This window comes from Mytilus edulis, chromosome 1 (genome assembly GCF_963676685.1).
Source record: "Mytilus edulis chromosome 1, xbMytEdul2.2, whole genome shotgun sequence".
Lineage (NCBI taxonomy): Eukaryota > Metazoa > Mollusca > Bivalvia > Mytilida > Mytilidae > Mytilus > Mytilus edulis.
In genome coordinates, this window is record NC_092344.1 from 3,530,853 (window position 1) to 3,547,247 (window position 16,395).

At 32.1% G+C, this 16,395-nt stretch overlaps 1 protein-coding gene across 2 annotated transcripts in view; it reads right to left on the reverse strand.

Moving 5' to 3' along the window:
- Positions 1–4,110: 4,110 nt before the first annotated feature.
- The window catches only part of LOC139522011 (protein O-linked-mannose beta-1,2-N-acetylglucosaminyltransferase 1-like), a 58,998-nt gene continuing 46,713 nt past the window's right edge, over positions 4,111–16,395 (reverse strand). The window contains exon 26 of one of the 2 annotated variants that reach the window (XM_071315802.1): positions 4,111–4,569. In XM_071315802.1, the coding sequence (XP_071171903.1) occupies positions 4,458–4,569 (112 nt within the window). In that variant the 3' untranslated portion in view covers positions 4,111–4,457. The remainder of the gene's footprint in view (positions 4,570–16,395) is intronic. The other variant, XM_071315801.1, reaches the window with a different exon arrangement.

The following is a 16,395-nucleotide window of genomic DNA, read 5'->3' on the forward strand; positions in this document are numbered from 1 at the left end:
AAGTGATGAGAAAAGCTCACTTGGCCCTTCGGGCCAGGTGAGCTAAAAAAAGTGTGACAATGCATTCACATCACCAATGCCTATAGTCCTGTCTTTTGACATCTAGATTATACAATAAATTTATTACACAGGGTTAACCACTGGATATCTTAGAGTGAGGATCTTTAAAAGGAAAACACTTTTGATACAAGTGCAATCAAGTGTGGTTCTCCAATCTTAGATTTCCAATTTGTTTTTTACTATACTTAGCATTGTTATAAGGTTCCATATTACAATTCCTTTATGTCCTTTATGTGTTGTCAAATAATATACCTTTAGGTAACAAAACTATTTAGATTGTTTTACTTCCCAATTTTTTCTTTTACATATAGAGTAAATGTTAAAACCATCACAGGGCAAACAGAAGCAGAATCTTTTAGCAACCAGAGCACATAAAAATCCACCTCACACTTATGGTAGAGCTTTGTTGCTCATTCTTCAATCTTTATGTAGTATTTTGTAGGCTGCTGTCACTTATCTTTTTTTGGTATGATTGTGTAGCAGGTGTTTCTTCCGTGTTTTAGTTTTTATTCTCCCCTTTGTATCTAACACCTCCTTTGTTCTAACCATTAGTACATGTGTACCTGATACATTGACCAATTTTAACTATATGGCATTTGTGGTGACATTTCCTTATCTTTAAAACTTATTTTATGATAACTACAGCAAAACATGTTATGCAAACCAAAAAGATTAATAGTAATAAAATCCTAAGCCACAATAAAATATTTCTCTTTTTATTTAATTGAAATTTAAGCTGATTGGTGTGCTAGTACTGTTAACAGTATATATGTACCTGTAATTCTTTAAAGTTATGGGCGTGCTAGAACTGTTACACAATATATATGAACCTGTAACTCTTGTTTATTTTGAATTTAAAATCTTAGATAAAAGAAACTAGAGGCTCTCAAGAGCCTGTGTCGCTCACCTGTATTTACTGATGCTTTGGAAATCATGTAAAATAAGGTTAAAAATCATCATTTATAGTATTAGACATTATTACATGCTTTATAATAATATCTAAGACTAGATAATCTTATGATGATTGTGGACAATTTTGGTTACATTTTGTCCAAGTAGTTTCAGAGGAGAAGATTTTTGTAAAAGATTACAAAAATTTAAGAAAAATTAGTAAAATTGACTATAAAGGTCAATTACTCCTGAAGGGGTCAACTGACCATTTTGGGCATTTGACTTATTTGTAGATCTTACTTTGCTGAACATTATTGCTGTTTACAGTTTATCTCTTTCAATAATAGTATTCAAGATAATAACCAAAAACGGCAAAATTTCCTAAAGTTACCAATAAAGGGGTAGCAACCCAACAAGGGTTGTCTGATTCATCTGAAAATTTCAGGGCAGATAGATGTTGACTTGATAAACAATTTTAACCCATGTCAGATTTGCTCTAAATGCTTTTGTTTCAGAGTTATAAGCCAAAATCTATATTTTACCCCTATGTTCTATTTTTAGCCATGGAGGCCATCTTGGTTGGCTGGCCGGTTCAACAGACACATTTTTTAAACAACATGCCCTAATGATGATTGTGGACAAATTTGGTTTAATTTGGCCCAGTAGTTTTAGAGGAGAAGATTTTTGTAAAAGATTACAAAAATTGTTGAAAAATTGTTGAAAATTGACTATAAAGGGCAATGACTCCTTAAGGGGTCAATTCACCATTTTGATCATGTTGACTTATTTATAGATCGTACTTTACTGAACATTATTGCTGTTCACAGTTTACATCTTTAATAATATTCAAGATAATAACCAAGATTGGCAAAATTTCCTTAAAATTACCAATTTAGGGGCTGCAATCCAACAATGGGTTGTCCGATTCATCTAAAAATATCAGAGCAGATAGATCTTGACCTTAAAAACAATTTAACCCCATGTCAGATTTGCTTTAAATGCTTTGGTTTCAGAGAAATAAGCCAAAATCTACATTTTACCCCTATGTTCTATTTTTAGCCATGGCGGCCATCTTGGTTGGTTGGCTGGTTCCCCGGACACATTTTCTAAACTAGATACTCCAATGATGATTGTGGCCAAGTTCAATTTGGCCCAGTGGTTTAGAGTAGAAGATTTTTGTAAAAGTTAACAATGCCGGACGCCGGGCAACCCCGGACACCAGACGCCAGACGACGCCTGACGCCAAGTGATGAGGAAAGCTCACTTGGACCTTCGGGCCAGGTGGCCAGGTGAGCTAAAAAGTGCAGCTAAATGGACAAAAAGGACACTGTTACTCTTTTTTTTACAGGAATAATTTACTCTATGTTATTTGACCAATAAACTGCATTAATAGAACTAAGTATAGAAGTAATTTGCTGGGTAAAATTTTACAACTATACATAGGCTAGCCAATTGCTGATCTACTGGAAAATGTTTTCCAGTAAAATATACATTACTTCTAACTACTTTGATGTAAACTGATGTGTCTGGATTGTAATGTATTGTATGAGGAATTGAATTCATGAAGCATCAAACCTATAAAAAGCATAAGACTTTGATAGAGATCATTAGCATTTAAATGCCATTAAGGGTTTGAAACTTTGACATACACATATATAAGCTATCAAAATGTAAATACATTTGTACCAACAGACATGAAAAAATCTATATACACATACACATCCATAGTTAGCCATCAAAATAAAACTTTATAATATTTAAATAATTATAGTAATTCGAGACTATATTTACATCTAACAACATTCACTCATTGACAAATACAAGTTGCATATATACAGAAGCTGAATACACAATGTAATAGTCCATACTCTAACAAAATATACAATGTATCAGTACAACACACAATGTGTCAGTTCATACTCTACCAGAATACACAATGTGTCAGTCCATACTCTACCAGAATACACAATGTGTCAGTCCATACTCTACCAGAATACACAATGTGGCAGTAAAACACACAATGTGTCAGTACAAAACACAATGAGTCCGCACAACACACAATGTGTCAGTACAACACACACTATGTCAGCACATACTATAACAATCCTAATAGTTTATCATGATTATTATTTTACAATTAATGGCTATGAATACGCTGGATTTATTCATATTGACTGAGGCAGAAGGTAGAGGTAAATGTAATTCCAGTAATTGATTTATTAAAAGATGAGAATGTTTCTTTACAACTGACTTTGCTTAAAAAACTAAGTTGATCTTGTTCTGACAGCTTCAAGAAAGATTCATTCAAAATATTTGATCACAAACATTAAACTACCACTACAAAACATCAAATATTTTTGGAATGTAATGAGCATATATGAGTTTTATTTAAGAATTGAATGCTTCTTTTTGTAACTTTATTGGGGTGTAAAACCATTGACCGAAGTACATTTTTTCCGCGCTTCATTCTAAAAATGTGCGCACGGTCAACGCTTTAACAACCCTATGAAGTTACAAAAAGAAGCATTCAATACTTATAATTACATTTTTTAGCTAGGATTATGAAAACACGATTTACATCAAGTTTTTATCTAATTTACCTGTGCACTTTATTATGGGACCTCGTGTCATCATGAATGATAAGTTTTATTGTGTGATACAACTGCTTAAGGAATAACACATGATGTGCAGTTAGCCAATCAGAATAACGTATTATAATGAAACATACCTCTTATGTAGTTATTTGTAAATGGATAATAAATGATTTCAAGTCTCGGTAACACATATTAATCAACTACTATAGTTTAATATTGTTACCAGCAGTATTGCACTAATAATAAACAAATAAATCAATATTCAACACAATAATACTGAGGAAAAACAAACAATATATAATAAAATAAAAAAGTGAATGCCCTGATGGCAATGACCTAGTGTGAAAGGGGGTATAACAGTACCCCAACTAACTTTTAATCTGAGTATGTACCAGTACAGCATCTGTTTATTCGATACAAATTTTGTTTTACTTTAATACAGTGGATATTTTATTCCCATAATTCTAAAAAGATCATTTTAAAAAAGCAACAATCTTTATTCATATTTCAGCAACTTAACAGTTCTCTCAATTAAAATTTGATTAGAAGCTGTTTATAAAACAGATTTTTGTTGATATTAAATTTGTTTCTCAGTTAACCTAACTAACAAGAATCACTATTATAAAGGTAAACTTCATCACCTTAGGATTATGTGTCAGGTATGTCAATCTAACCTACAGCTGTCTAGCTGAGACACAATTTTCATTTTAAATAAAATACACCAACTGGAAATAAAAAAATATATTTCATGTGATTTCACAATAGCAGTTGACATTATATATTGGCATCCGATAAATTAGGCTAAAATCCCTTTCTTTCTTTTGCATAAAGCAAATTGGCATAAATTGTATGACACTATTGATGACATAATTGTTCGTTGTAACAACTACTTGTATTTCTGTTTGGCCTGTCTCAGCTTTTACCTACATTATCAACAGTTAGTAAATATCTAGTTTCTTGTTTGTATTTGTAAAACTTGGACGAAGATCCAACTAAAAGAACATTTCTGTCATCATAATAGAATCTGTAAATGGAAACAAAATACAATGGTTACATTTGAGCAATAGACATCATTTATACAAAAATATAATACATTTACTTTACAATGCTTGGAGGAATAGTTTGTCAAATGAAAAACAAGAATGTGTCCCAAGTACACGGATGCCCCACTCGCACTATCATTTTCTATGTTCAGTGGACCGTGAAATTAGGGTCAAAACTATAATTTGGAATTAAAATTAGAAAGATCATATCATAGGGAACCTGTGTACTAAGTTTCAAGTTGATTAGACTTCAACTTCTTCAAAAACTACCTTGACCAAAAACTTTAACCTGAAGTGGGACGAACGGATGGACGCACAGACGGACGGAGGCACAGACCAGAAAACATAATGCTCTCTACTATCGTAGGTGGGGCATAAAAATATATAGTTGGAGTGCTTGTCATTGGTTGTTGTCTGAAATAATTGCTGATGGTTATTGTTTCGTCATAAGTCAGACACAATTTTTTCAGCTTGAATTGTATCAAATTTTGTCATGTCAAGTAAATTTATAGCTGACTATATGGTTTGAGTTTTGCTCATTAATGGATAGTTGTTGCATTGGTAATAATACTACTAACATCTTTAATATTTTATACCGATCTGCTCATTGGACATAGTGATTGATTGATTGGATTTAAGCCCCCTTTTCAGAATAATTGGCTATTTCGTGGCGTCAGTTTTTAATGGTTGGGGAAGCTGAAGTGCCCAGAGATTCATTCCTGTGGTAAGAAAACTGACAATCTTAGTTAATTAAAATTGGTTGGTTGTAGTAGAGTTGTCCTATCCAAGTTTAGTGTGAACATGTGGCGTCATTGTTACTATATATGTAAGATATAATTATGAGGAGTTTGTACAATTTGAAACAAAAATCATAGTGAAGCCAAAATTCTGATGTAGTTTTAACAAAACAAGACAGAACTAAAGTTAATGTTTTTTAAAAATTTAAAATTGTTGTTCAAAAGTGTCAGTGTTCATAGTACTCAACACCTACAGCAAACTGACAGTGTTAATCAGATCACACAGCAAACTGTCAGTGTTAATCTGATCACACAGCAAACTGACAGTGTTAATCTGATCACACAGCAAACTGACAGCGTTAATCTGATCACACAGCAAACTGACAGCGTTAATCTGATCACACAGGAAACTGACAGCGTTAATCTGATCACAATATTTACTAACATTTTCACCACAGATGTTCACTGTAAGAAAAAATTCAATCTTTGATCATACAATTTATCCATTAAATCAAAAAGAAAATCCCACATGAAGACAAAATCATTTTTTCATACAAATGATGGTAAAAGCCATTGACTTTTGTGTTATTGAAGCAGAACTCTCTTGGTATCGGTTTTCTAAACAATACCTCCCCATTGACGCAGAACTCTCTTGGTATCGGTTTTCTAAACAATACCTCCCCATTGAAACTTCTGTTGGTGATATATCAATCATTGATCTTAATGAAGAACATTCTCCACTCCTGGGGTGATAATGAACTCATTTAAAGGGCACCTGTTTAAATTAGCCAATCAGAGATAAGTCTATGTTAGGAGATGCTGTGTAATAGTGTCTTGACAAAAATCTTAGTGGATTAACAATTGATTTAATTATAAATTGCATAGGTATTCAACACAAGGATTTATCACTGCTAATTACATCAAATGAAGTGTTAATGAATATAGTCTTCTTAGAGAATGACATTTCAATGTATTAAAGACTTTTTATCATTATATAGATCTGAGAGAGCTAACAATATTTTCCATTAGTGGGGTTAATCCTCTAACAAAATCTCATAGAAACAGAAAAAGTTTTTCCTTTTTTAGCTTAACGACTACCTTTACTCAAAACCAATCAAAAGTACATATATTCACAACAAAGATATATTTTTCATTAGACTTTTTCTAGTGCTAGTTTTGATAAAAGAGTGGTTTCTTGTGAAGTCAATAGGGTTCATTGTTCTGCTGATTTTGGCTCAATTTGACCTACTTGACTGCCAAGGTCAAACATTTCAGGCCTATTGAGGACTTTACAATATATATAAAACTGAATAAATAACGGACTGAAAAAAATAGCTATATACCTGTATGCGTTGTATGAACATGTTATAAAAGTATAATAGTAATTAGTTCTTAGTGAACAATCTCTGTGGATAAATACATGTAGTTACACCAAAGAACTTCAACTGAACTTTAATGGGGTACTTTCTGAAACAATCATAACTGAGTTCTTACAGTATTCATCTCAAATTAAATATTGTGGTAATATATATTAAGCTTGGCTTACCTATAATACCATCATAAGCTTTCTACCAAGATATACTATTTCACACTTTATCTGTTTGGTGTAGAAATCTGCATTCTTTTAAAGACCTATCATTATGATTACAGATTTCATACATACATGTTGATTGACTTTGTGGTCAATTGTTATACAAATTCTTTGATATTTAGACAGCACAGTATGACAAAAGTATGCACACCTACATTTATATACTGGGAAAATAAAACTTAAATTATTGATATGTCATACTTAATAAACTTATCATGAAAATTAATTGGAGTAATACTGGACTGACATAAACCTATTGGGAAAATTAATTCAATCTATTTTGGACCAAGCTGGACCTAGTTACTCAATTATATTGTGTATATAAATTGTATTAACTTTTAGTGTAAAACAATGAGTCAGCACTAAAACAATACATTAAAAGAAAGAAAAAAATCTTCTTGATGAAAAAATAAACTAATCTGACAGGATTTCAAAAAATATTAAAATTTCTAAATACTCTGAGATATTTATCAATGTGAAAAGGATTTCAATGCAAAAACTCCAATTGGAAAAGTGATATTGGGGCCATTGTCCCAATTCTATTACTAAGAGGCTGGCAAGTTAATATTAGGCTATCTTCCCCATTTTATTACAATTAGACTAGCATGTTAATATTAAGGCCATCTTCCCCATTTTATTACAATTAGGCTGGCATGTTAATATTTAGGCCATCTTCCCCATTTTATTACAATTAGGCTGGCATGTTAACATTTAGGCCATCTTCCACATTTTATTACAATTAGGCTGGCATGTTAATATTTAGGCCATCTTCCACATTTTATTACTAAGAGCCTGACATGTTAATGTTTAGGCCATCTTCCACATCTTATTACAATTAGGCTGGCATGTTAATATTTAGGCCATCTTCCACATTTTATTACAATTAGGCTGGCATGTTAATATTGAGGCCATCTTCCACATTTTATTACTAAGAGCCTGACATGTTAATGTTTAGGCCATCTTCCACATTTTATTACAATTAGGCCGGCATGTTAATATTCAGGCCATCTTCCACATTTTATTACTAAGAGCCTGACATGTTAATATTTAGGCCATCTTCCACATTTTATTACAATTATGCTGGCATGTTAATATTCAGGCTATCTTCCCCATTTAATTAGTAAGAGGCTAGCATGTTAATATTTAGGACATCTTCCCCATTTTATTACAATCAGGCTGGCATGTTAATATTTAGGCCATCTTCCCAATTTTATTACAAATAGGCTAACATGTTAATATTTAGGTCATCTTCCCCATTTAATTAGTAAGAGGCTAGCATGTTAATATTTAGGATATCTTCCCCATTTTATTACAAATAGGCTAGCATGTTAATATTTAGGACATCTTCCCCATTTAATAATAACTAAGAGGCTGACGTATTGATATCTGAAGCTTAATTGTTTGTGATACTACTAAGCTAGATAGCAATAATTTGGAATCTCTGTGGAATTGCCATATGATAAGGAATAAATGTGGAAAAGTAGGTTTTTCCTAGTAAGACAAAGCAAATCTTTTTTATTATTCCATTGTCTGTCATAAATATATCCACATGATAATTCAAGCAATAAATTTTCTCTTGACATAGTCATTAAGTTTCCTTGAAAACAGATATATATATATATTTAAAAGGAGTATTTCTACAGCAGTAAAACTAAGTTATTAAACTGTTGTCAGGTTTAATTTATAGCATTATTTCTTCCTAAGAACCCCAGTTGAATGAATTGTTATTTTGCTTGTATGAATGTTGCAATATGCAAATATGAATAATAGGTATGATTGCCAATGAGACAACTTTCCACCACAGTTCAATAGATGTAAAAGTTGGCAACTAAAGGTCACAATAAAGTGTTGGTACAGTATTTTTCCCAAGCTGAGGCAAAGAGACTGATGCATACATAGCACAATGTTCAGAGATTGTCAGTTTTCATTGAACATTGTGGGTGCACAGAATGAAATGGAAGGTTATTAACAGTTTAAATATCAGCTTAGAAGAAATACTTGTTAATGTTGCTATATTTTTTTGAACTTAAAGTTGTATATGAATGTGATAGGATTTCACCAATATGTATGGTGTAAAATCATTAGGAATTAAAGAATATCTAAACAGTGCATTCATAATGTAATATATGTTGTAACAATCCTTCATTAAATGAATCAATCAAACTTTGAACTTTCTCAATGTGGTTTTTGTCCTTTCTTCAGGGCAAGGTATTTTCTGCACCATATTATCTTTAGTGTTACATAATATATAAGTATTGTTTAGGCCTTTCAGGTCTTGGAATCATATTGCATAAAGACAGCTATACAGTGATTCTAAACAATAAATTAAAAAAAATGTCACCTTTTGATTGCATTCAATACAAGAACAAAGTGCCATCCTATTACTTTATAATAATCAGATGCTCTTTTCCCATTTGTAAAATATAGTTTACTTTGCTACAGGGTAAATCTGGTTTTCCATTAGAGTAATTACTTATACAATGCCGTAATGAAATGAGAAATGTACCCTCAAACTACATATCGTGGTAATAATTATACAAATCACGTCAAAATCAAACATTATATCATTTAATTTCTATTGATCTAGAAATTACCATTCCCAGATGTGTACTTCATTTATAACATCTACACACAGTTAAATTGTGTGTCGTGCATTTACATGCTTTCATACTTCATTGGTACTTGGGGAAATCATCAGGAGTACATGTGATCAGTGTGTCACATGTTGAATATAAATGGCCAGGAGTATGATACAAGGTGTAATACCACCATTCACTTCCCCTATTTAAGTCTTTTTTAAACTTACACTTTTCTAAACATTGTGCAGAATTTAATTTTGTTTCAAAAAAAGACATACTTGGCATGAGTAAAGTTTTGTTGTGTTTATCCTGTCCAGTACTACAGACAAAATTTCACATAAAGTTTCAATGCATATAAGAAACAAACCATCACTAGAAGTTATCCAATCAAATGTTCACCCTTTTTTATCCTGTGTACAAGCTTTATAAGTAACTATGTAATCTCAATATCCAAAATATTCTATAGAAACACCAAATAAAAAAATGGTGTTTTGAAACGCCCAAGATATAATTTTATGACTGAAATATTTTACTGCAATGAAATATAGGATTAATTTCCTTTAACTATCAAGTTTAAGTGAATAATTTTTTTCAACCCTTTTCATATATATGCAACCTAAAGTGACATACTTTTTTAGGTTGCATACTATGAGTTGATAAACATCTGTAAACAAATTATATGAAGAATCAAGAGAACTCCTATTTCCTAACAAATTTGTAAATGCTAACATCTCCAAAACAAGTGCATGGACATTTATTTGTTTCTGGCTTCATATTACTTGCAATGATTTTTTCTAAATATATCATACCCAAATGAGAACTAGGTAGTTTTTCGTCTCACCTTTGAACGACCTTAAGGTATTATTGGAGTCTTTTGTAATCAAGGATAGTAAAATAACAGAAGACAAGATACAGGTTTAAATGTTCAATCAAAACAGACAATTCATTATCAGCAATGCAATTTACTATTAAGAATTTTCATTAAATGAACAAATTTATGTGATCATATAGTTACTAATGCTTTTACAAAGATAGAATATTATTGCTGTTTATAAAGATAAAATATAATTGCTATTTTCAAAGATTTATAGATTATCATAGTTCATTTCAACGACATTGATTGTCCAGCCAAAAAGCAAGAAAAGCAATCAAGTTTAGATGACCAATGATAATCTGTTTATCGCTATTTTAACTATCATGACGTTGTTAATTTCATTAATGATTTATTTATTTTAATTTATTGTAGATTGGGAAACAAGTTATTGCAACTTCTTAGAAATCCTTCCCACTTTGCAGGTGTGAGTACTGCCTTGAAGTGGCATAATCCTGCTCCTTTTCAAATTCTACCAGGGTGTCTTTTACATGCAAGAGATATGGCTCTCTCTTAACCCAGGTCATCCATTTATCCTCCTCTTCCGACAGACTATAGTTGCTTCTAAAGATCAGACTTGCAAATGGTGTCAAGGGAAAAGAAAAAACACAAAGAAAACTAATTTTTCATTTTCCATTGTGAAAGGATTTTACAAAACTGATTGTCTCAAAGTATTGTCATTTTGGGCTCTTGTGAAGAGTTGTTCCATTGGAAATCATTCCACATCTTCTTTTTTTTTATATTTCAAATTTTTACCATTTTGCTTTCCTTCTATTCATATAATGATACTTTTTCTACAAATAATATAAACAAAATGTGTCCTTTCTCAACACAACATGAGAAAACAAGCTTAGCAAACTATAACTTTGATTATATTTTTGAACTTGTCACAATTTATATTACATATTGGCAAAGAATCAAAAAGTTCTATCATTTTTCATTTTTATTCCCAAACTTCCTTAAACAAATAAATAGTTAGAAAACCTTTGTTGCAGAACTAATTATCTATTTTTACTAAATTAGTTAACTAAATTCATCGGGGTTGAGAAAACTTGTCATAAATAAATTAAATTGAATTAAACCAATATAACTTTTCAATGTATGTGCATAAAAATAAGATGCTCATTTTAATTAAACAGGGTCTATTAAGATAAATAATCAATAAACTGTAACATAAGTCACTGGGCCAGAGATGATAAAACTCACAAGAGCCCCAAATAGAGACCAAACATCACATTAATTCACATTGGAGCAAATTACAGTAAAACCTGTATAAACCGGCCGTCTACGGGACTATGAATAAGGGCCGGTTTGGACAGTGAGCCGGTTTATTCAGGTTTCCGTTTTGACCGGAACTTAGTGACTTGTGAGTCCGATATTTTGCATGTTAAAGTTCTCTCTGATTGTAAATTATATCTGATATATTGAAATACTTTCCCTTCGTTTTTCATTGTTTGCATTTGCATCATAATGCTCGAGATGTTTGGATTGTGAGACGAGAATTCGATTTACTTCCGTGATCATTAATTTAAAATGTTGGAATGGCCGATTAAAAAGCCAGAATATTATCAAACGTAATTTCATCACATTGAAACTTTGTCGTACAGTGTATAATACCCATTGATTGTTGCCACCACGTGTTTTTCATTATCAAGGTCATTTGTTAAGGGGTTCACAACGGGGAACCCAGGATTTCGAAATCACGATGTAAATTTCTTACTCCGCGATTTAAATTTGTTAATCCAAGTAACAACGTAAGTTCAATCCGAGATATATTCGGTGTGTCTTTTCGTTTAATTGACAATTTGATAATGTTTTGATAAATAATACAGCTCACTACTGCACGATTGTAAGTTCACAGTTTAACACCTGACTAATTGATTATCATGAAAAGCCATATTGTATAAACAAATATGTTTTGATTGCATATCGATCATTGAAATTAATTAGACAAACCGGTTTTGACAGGTAATAATTAATGTAATTAAGAGTATTGGGACTTCATAATTAGACCGGAATTCGGAATACACAGGGTCCGGTTTACAAAGGGTATTTTGACAAAGACTTTGAAGGGAAAAAAATTGGACTTTCATTTTCGGCCGGAATGGACAGGAAACCGGTTTATTCAGGGTCCGGTTTAATCAGGTTTGACTGTAGTTGGTTTTTTTTTTTGTCCTGTTCTGTGACAATTTAAATATGCAAGAGTAGATACTTTTAGCACATTAGTTTATTTTTAGTGTTGGTCTGTGACAATTTGATTTTTTTAATTTTTCAATTGTAAGATTATATACTTTCATATAACATTGGCATTTTATGTAGAAAATGCTTTTCATATGACAAAACAGACATTTCCATTTTATGTAGAAAATGCTAACTATTAGTGTATAATATATCTTTCTATGCATCCCTACTCTGTTCTGATGCAACTTTGTTGACAATGTCATATTACATGTTGTTGTATGACGTCAGAAGAGTAAAATTTCAATATTTATTTCAGATGTGAAATACAGTTTTTATTTGACTAAGAAATCATAGAATATGTAACAAACTCCAACAAACATACTGGTAATGAAATATCAGTGGTATTCTCCTACCGTAAAATTGAATGGTGCTAATAAAATCATTATTGAACTGATTGAATTTAAACAGTTCTACTACGGTTCAGAAAGGCGTCCTATATAAAGTGGATATACACTCAATTGTATTGAATTATTATTTTAATTTTTTATTTTGTGCTCGGTAATAAAATGATAGAATATGAAGCCAATCAACTACACATAGGACAGTTCCTACATTTTTTAACTTGTCTGCAGAGAATTTTATCTTCATGCTGATTGATTGACAGTTGATGACATTTGATGTCAATATTTGAATCAGCATAAATGTAATGATTTTTAGAAGTCCTTTATTTAGTAGTACATACAAAGGAAGCATAAGAAAGTGGCTTCCAGTTTATGAAGAATATTAAATGACTTTGTCTGGAATTATTAACACAGGTCAAATTTTAAATCCTGATTATTGAATAAAATTTTTAAACTGTTTACCGAGTTTGACCGACTGCTGTGTCAACTTTGTATTCAAACAAATGCATTCTATTAATGATGATGTTTAATATAGAATTAAAATTCAGTATTACAGACAATGGTAACATTGTATCTGAGAATTAATTATTGTTTAACGTTTTATTCCGATTTAAAGACGAGAAATGAACATTTAACAGGCTATTATTTGAACTTGGAATTATTTTTAATTATGGAATTCGCATAATTTCTTGTGTTTAAATTTTTTTATAAATTCCATGTTTATTTTGTATTATGATCTTTTGAGTGGTTAATAACACTTTCCATACAAGGTGTTTTGGTTAGATAGTGTTGTGCGCGGCACAGTACATTCTATTGAAAATATACTATTTTCTTTGTAATAGATAGTGTTGTGCGCAGCACAGAACATTTCAGTACAGAATAATCATGGAATTTATTAAAAATTTCAATAACAAGAAATCAAGCAAATTCCATAGTTAAAAATAATTCCAAGTTCAAATAATAGACTGTTATTTGTCAAAATAAATTTGATCTACATATCAGCAGCTGTATTTAATGGATGCATGTTTCATTAATGTAATAAGTTTAAAGTGGCCATTCACATTCAGTGAGTGATTAAACTAGAACTTTACTACCCTACAGCTTAGCTTAATTCATCATTGGTGATGTGGTGACCTTCTAGCATGAGCACAGAGCCATTTTCAGTCCCAAACTAATTTTTCTATGCATTCAGGTAATCTGTTTTAAAAGGTCAATGTTTTAAACAAATGGTTTTTTTTTTAAATCAGATGGCACAATGATAAATAAAAATGTCAGAAATTGACAAGAAATAAATTTTTCAGTTTATTTTTAGAATTTAATGCTTTCATTCTAATATTATTATAGGGAACCCCTGACAATGATCTAACTCTAGAATGTGACACATCATACTCTAATAATGCAGCCATACCAATTCTAGGCAACCTAAGTTTTTTAGTATCACAATTTAGTCCTGGACATCACATGGACAAAGCATTTAATACTATCACAAGAACCAAAGGTCAAAGGACATAATACATTGACTTCCCATAATGCATCTGCATACCAAGTCTGTTCAACCTTAGTTCCACAGAACAACAGTAATGCCCATATAGCAATCAGACTAGATTTACCATCATAGAGGTCAGAAGTCAAAGTCAAGGTCAGTGATCTGATATTGAAAATTGACACACCAGCTTCCCATGATGCATCTGCATACCTAGTTTGATCAAACTTAGTTCTAAAGTACAACATTTACTCCCTATACATGGTGCGGGATGGACAGATGAACAGACAGACTGTCAGATGAACAATATTTGATATGTGAAATAAGTACTGTGTTTATGTAACAACAAGGAGTTTAACCCAATTTTTAAGTTGCTGTATTGTACTGTGGCCAAGCATTTAAAATGAGCCAGTGTACAGTTTTGTTTCAATTAGAATGAACAATTTTTCTACTTTGACACCAATGATGCCTGATCACAGATTGAAAATAGATTTTACTTCTTTTGTACACATTTACTAAATTCCACCATACGCCTTTTCGCAGACGACACTATTGCTTATCTGGTTATAAAATCTAACAGCGACTGTGAAACCCTACAAAAAGATCTAAACACTAGGCATCTGGGAACATACTTGGAAAATGGCTTTTCATCCTGACAAGTGTAATGTTATGTCCATCAGTCGAAATAAAAATCCAATTACTTACAATTACACTCTACACTGCCATGTTCTTGAACATGTGGACAAAGCAAAATACCTAGGCGTGACAATACAATCAGACCTAAAATGGCACAGTCACATAAACACCATCTGTAATAAGGCTAACAGTACACTAGGTTTTCTAAGAAGGAACCTTAACATCAGTTCCACCTCAGTAAAGGAACAGGCATATAAATCCTTAGTCAGACCATCACTAGAATATGCCTGTTCAGTATGGGATCCTTACTTAACTGAGGACATAAACAAACTAGAAAAGGTACAACGAAGGGCTGCTAGGTTTGTCACTAACCGACATAGAAACACATCAAGTGTTAGTGACATGATTGACCACCTAAAATGGAGAAACCTAGCATATAGAAGAACTGATGCACGCCTTGTCATGTTCTATAAAATTTCATACCACCTCATCGCCATCACAAAAGCAGACAGACTTATACAACCGCTCAGACAGTCCCGAAACATGCACGCACTCTCATATCAGATTCCATCCTGCAGAACGCAAATACGCCAACAATCATTCTTTCCACGCACAATAAAAAACTGGAACAGCCTTCCTCTGAGTATTGTTATGAGCGACTCTATAGAGTCATTCAAAACAGCCATATCAACCCACACCTACAGTCAGTAAATTCATCATGTGTAAATAGTTTTATCTTAATATATAAATAAATAAAAATAAAAAAAAATATGCACTATCACTATGTAATCAAAGCGCTGTAAGCGCTGAAGGCAGTTAACCAAAAACCAACGCAACCGTAATTATGAAAACTGTGGCAATGTTGCCTCAACAACATTCAGCAAATAATTTATATGTTATCAAGGTTTCATAAGCAATGCATATATCAATGTATATTTTTTATGGTGAGTCTGCAGTGGTACAAGTTCCCAATGATTGCAGTTGTTCTACTTGGTAGTTAACCTTGGACACGAATCGGACAAATGTTCACTACAACAGGGATCAAAGGTGAGGTCTGACTGACTTGCCCATAGTAAATGTAAATGATTTGTTATTTTGTCCCATACATTTGAATATATATAATTTAGGGATGGGGATCTCAACGGTTTTCAAGTTCTCAAACAGGTAGGGGTAGGCAGAGGATTTAGGGGGCAGGGGGCCTGCCTCCCCCCCTTTTTGGGAAAAAATTTGGTTGCTTATATAGGGAATCACTGAAGCGTGACTGGAGCTTGCCCCTTTTAGGTCAGTCAGTGGGCCCCACTTATGACAATTTCTGGATCCGCCACTGG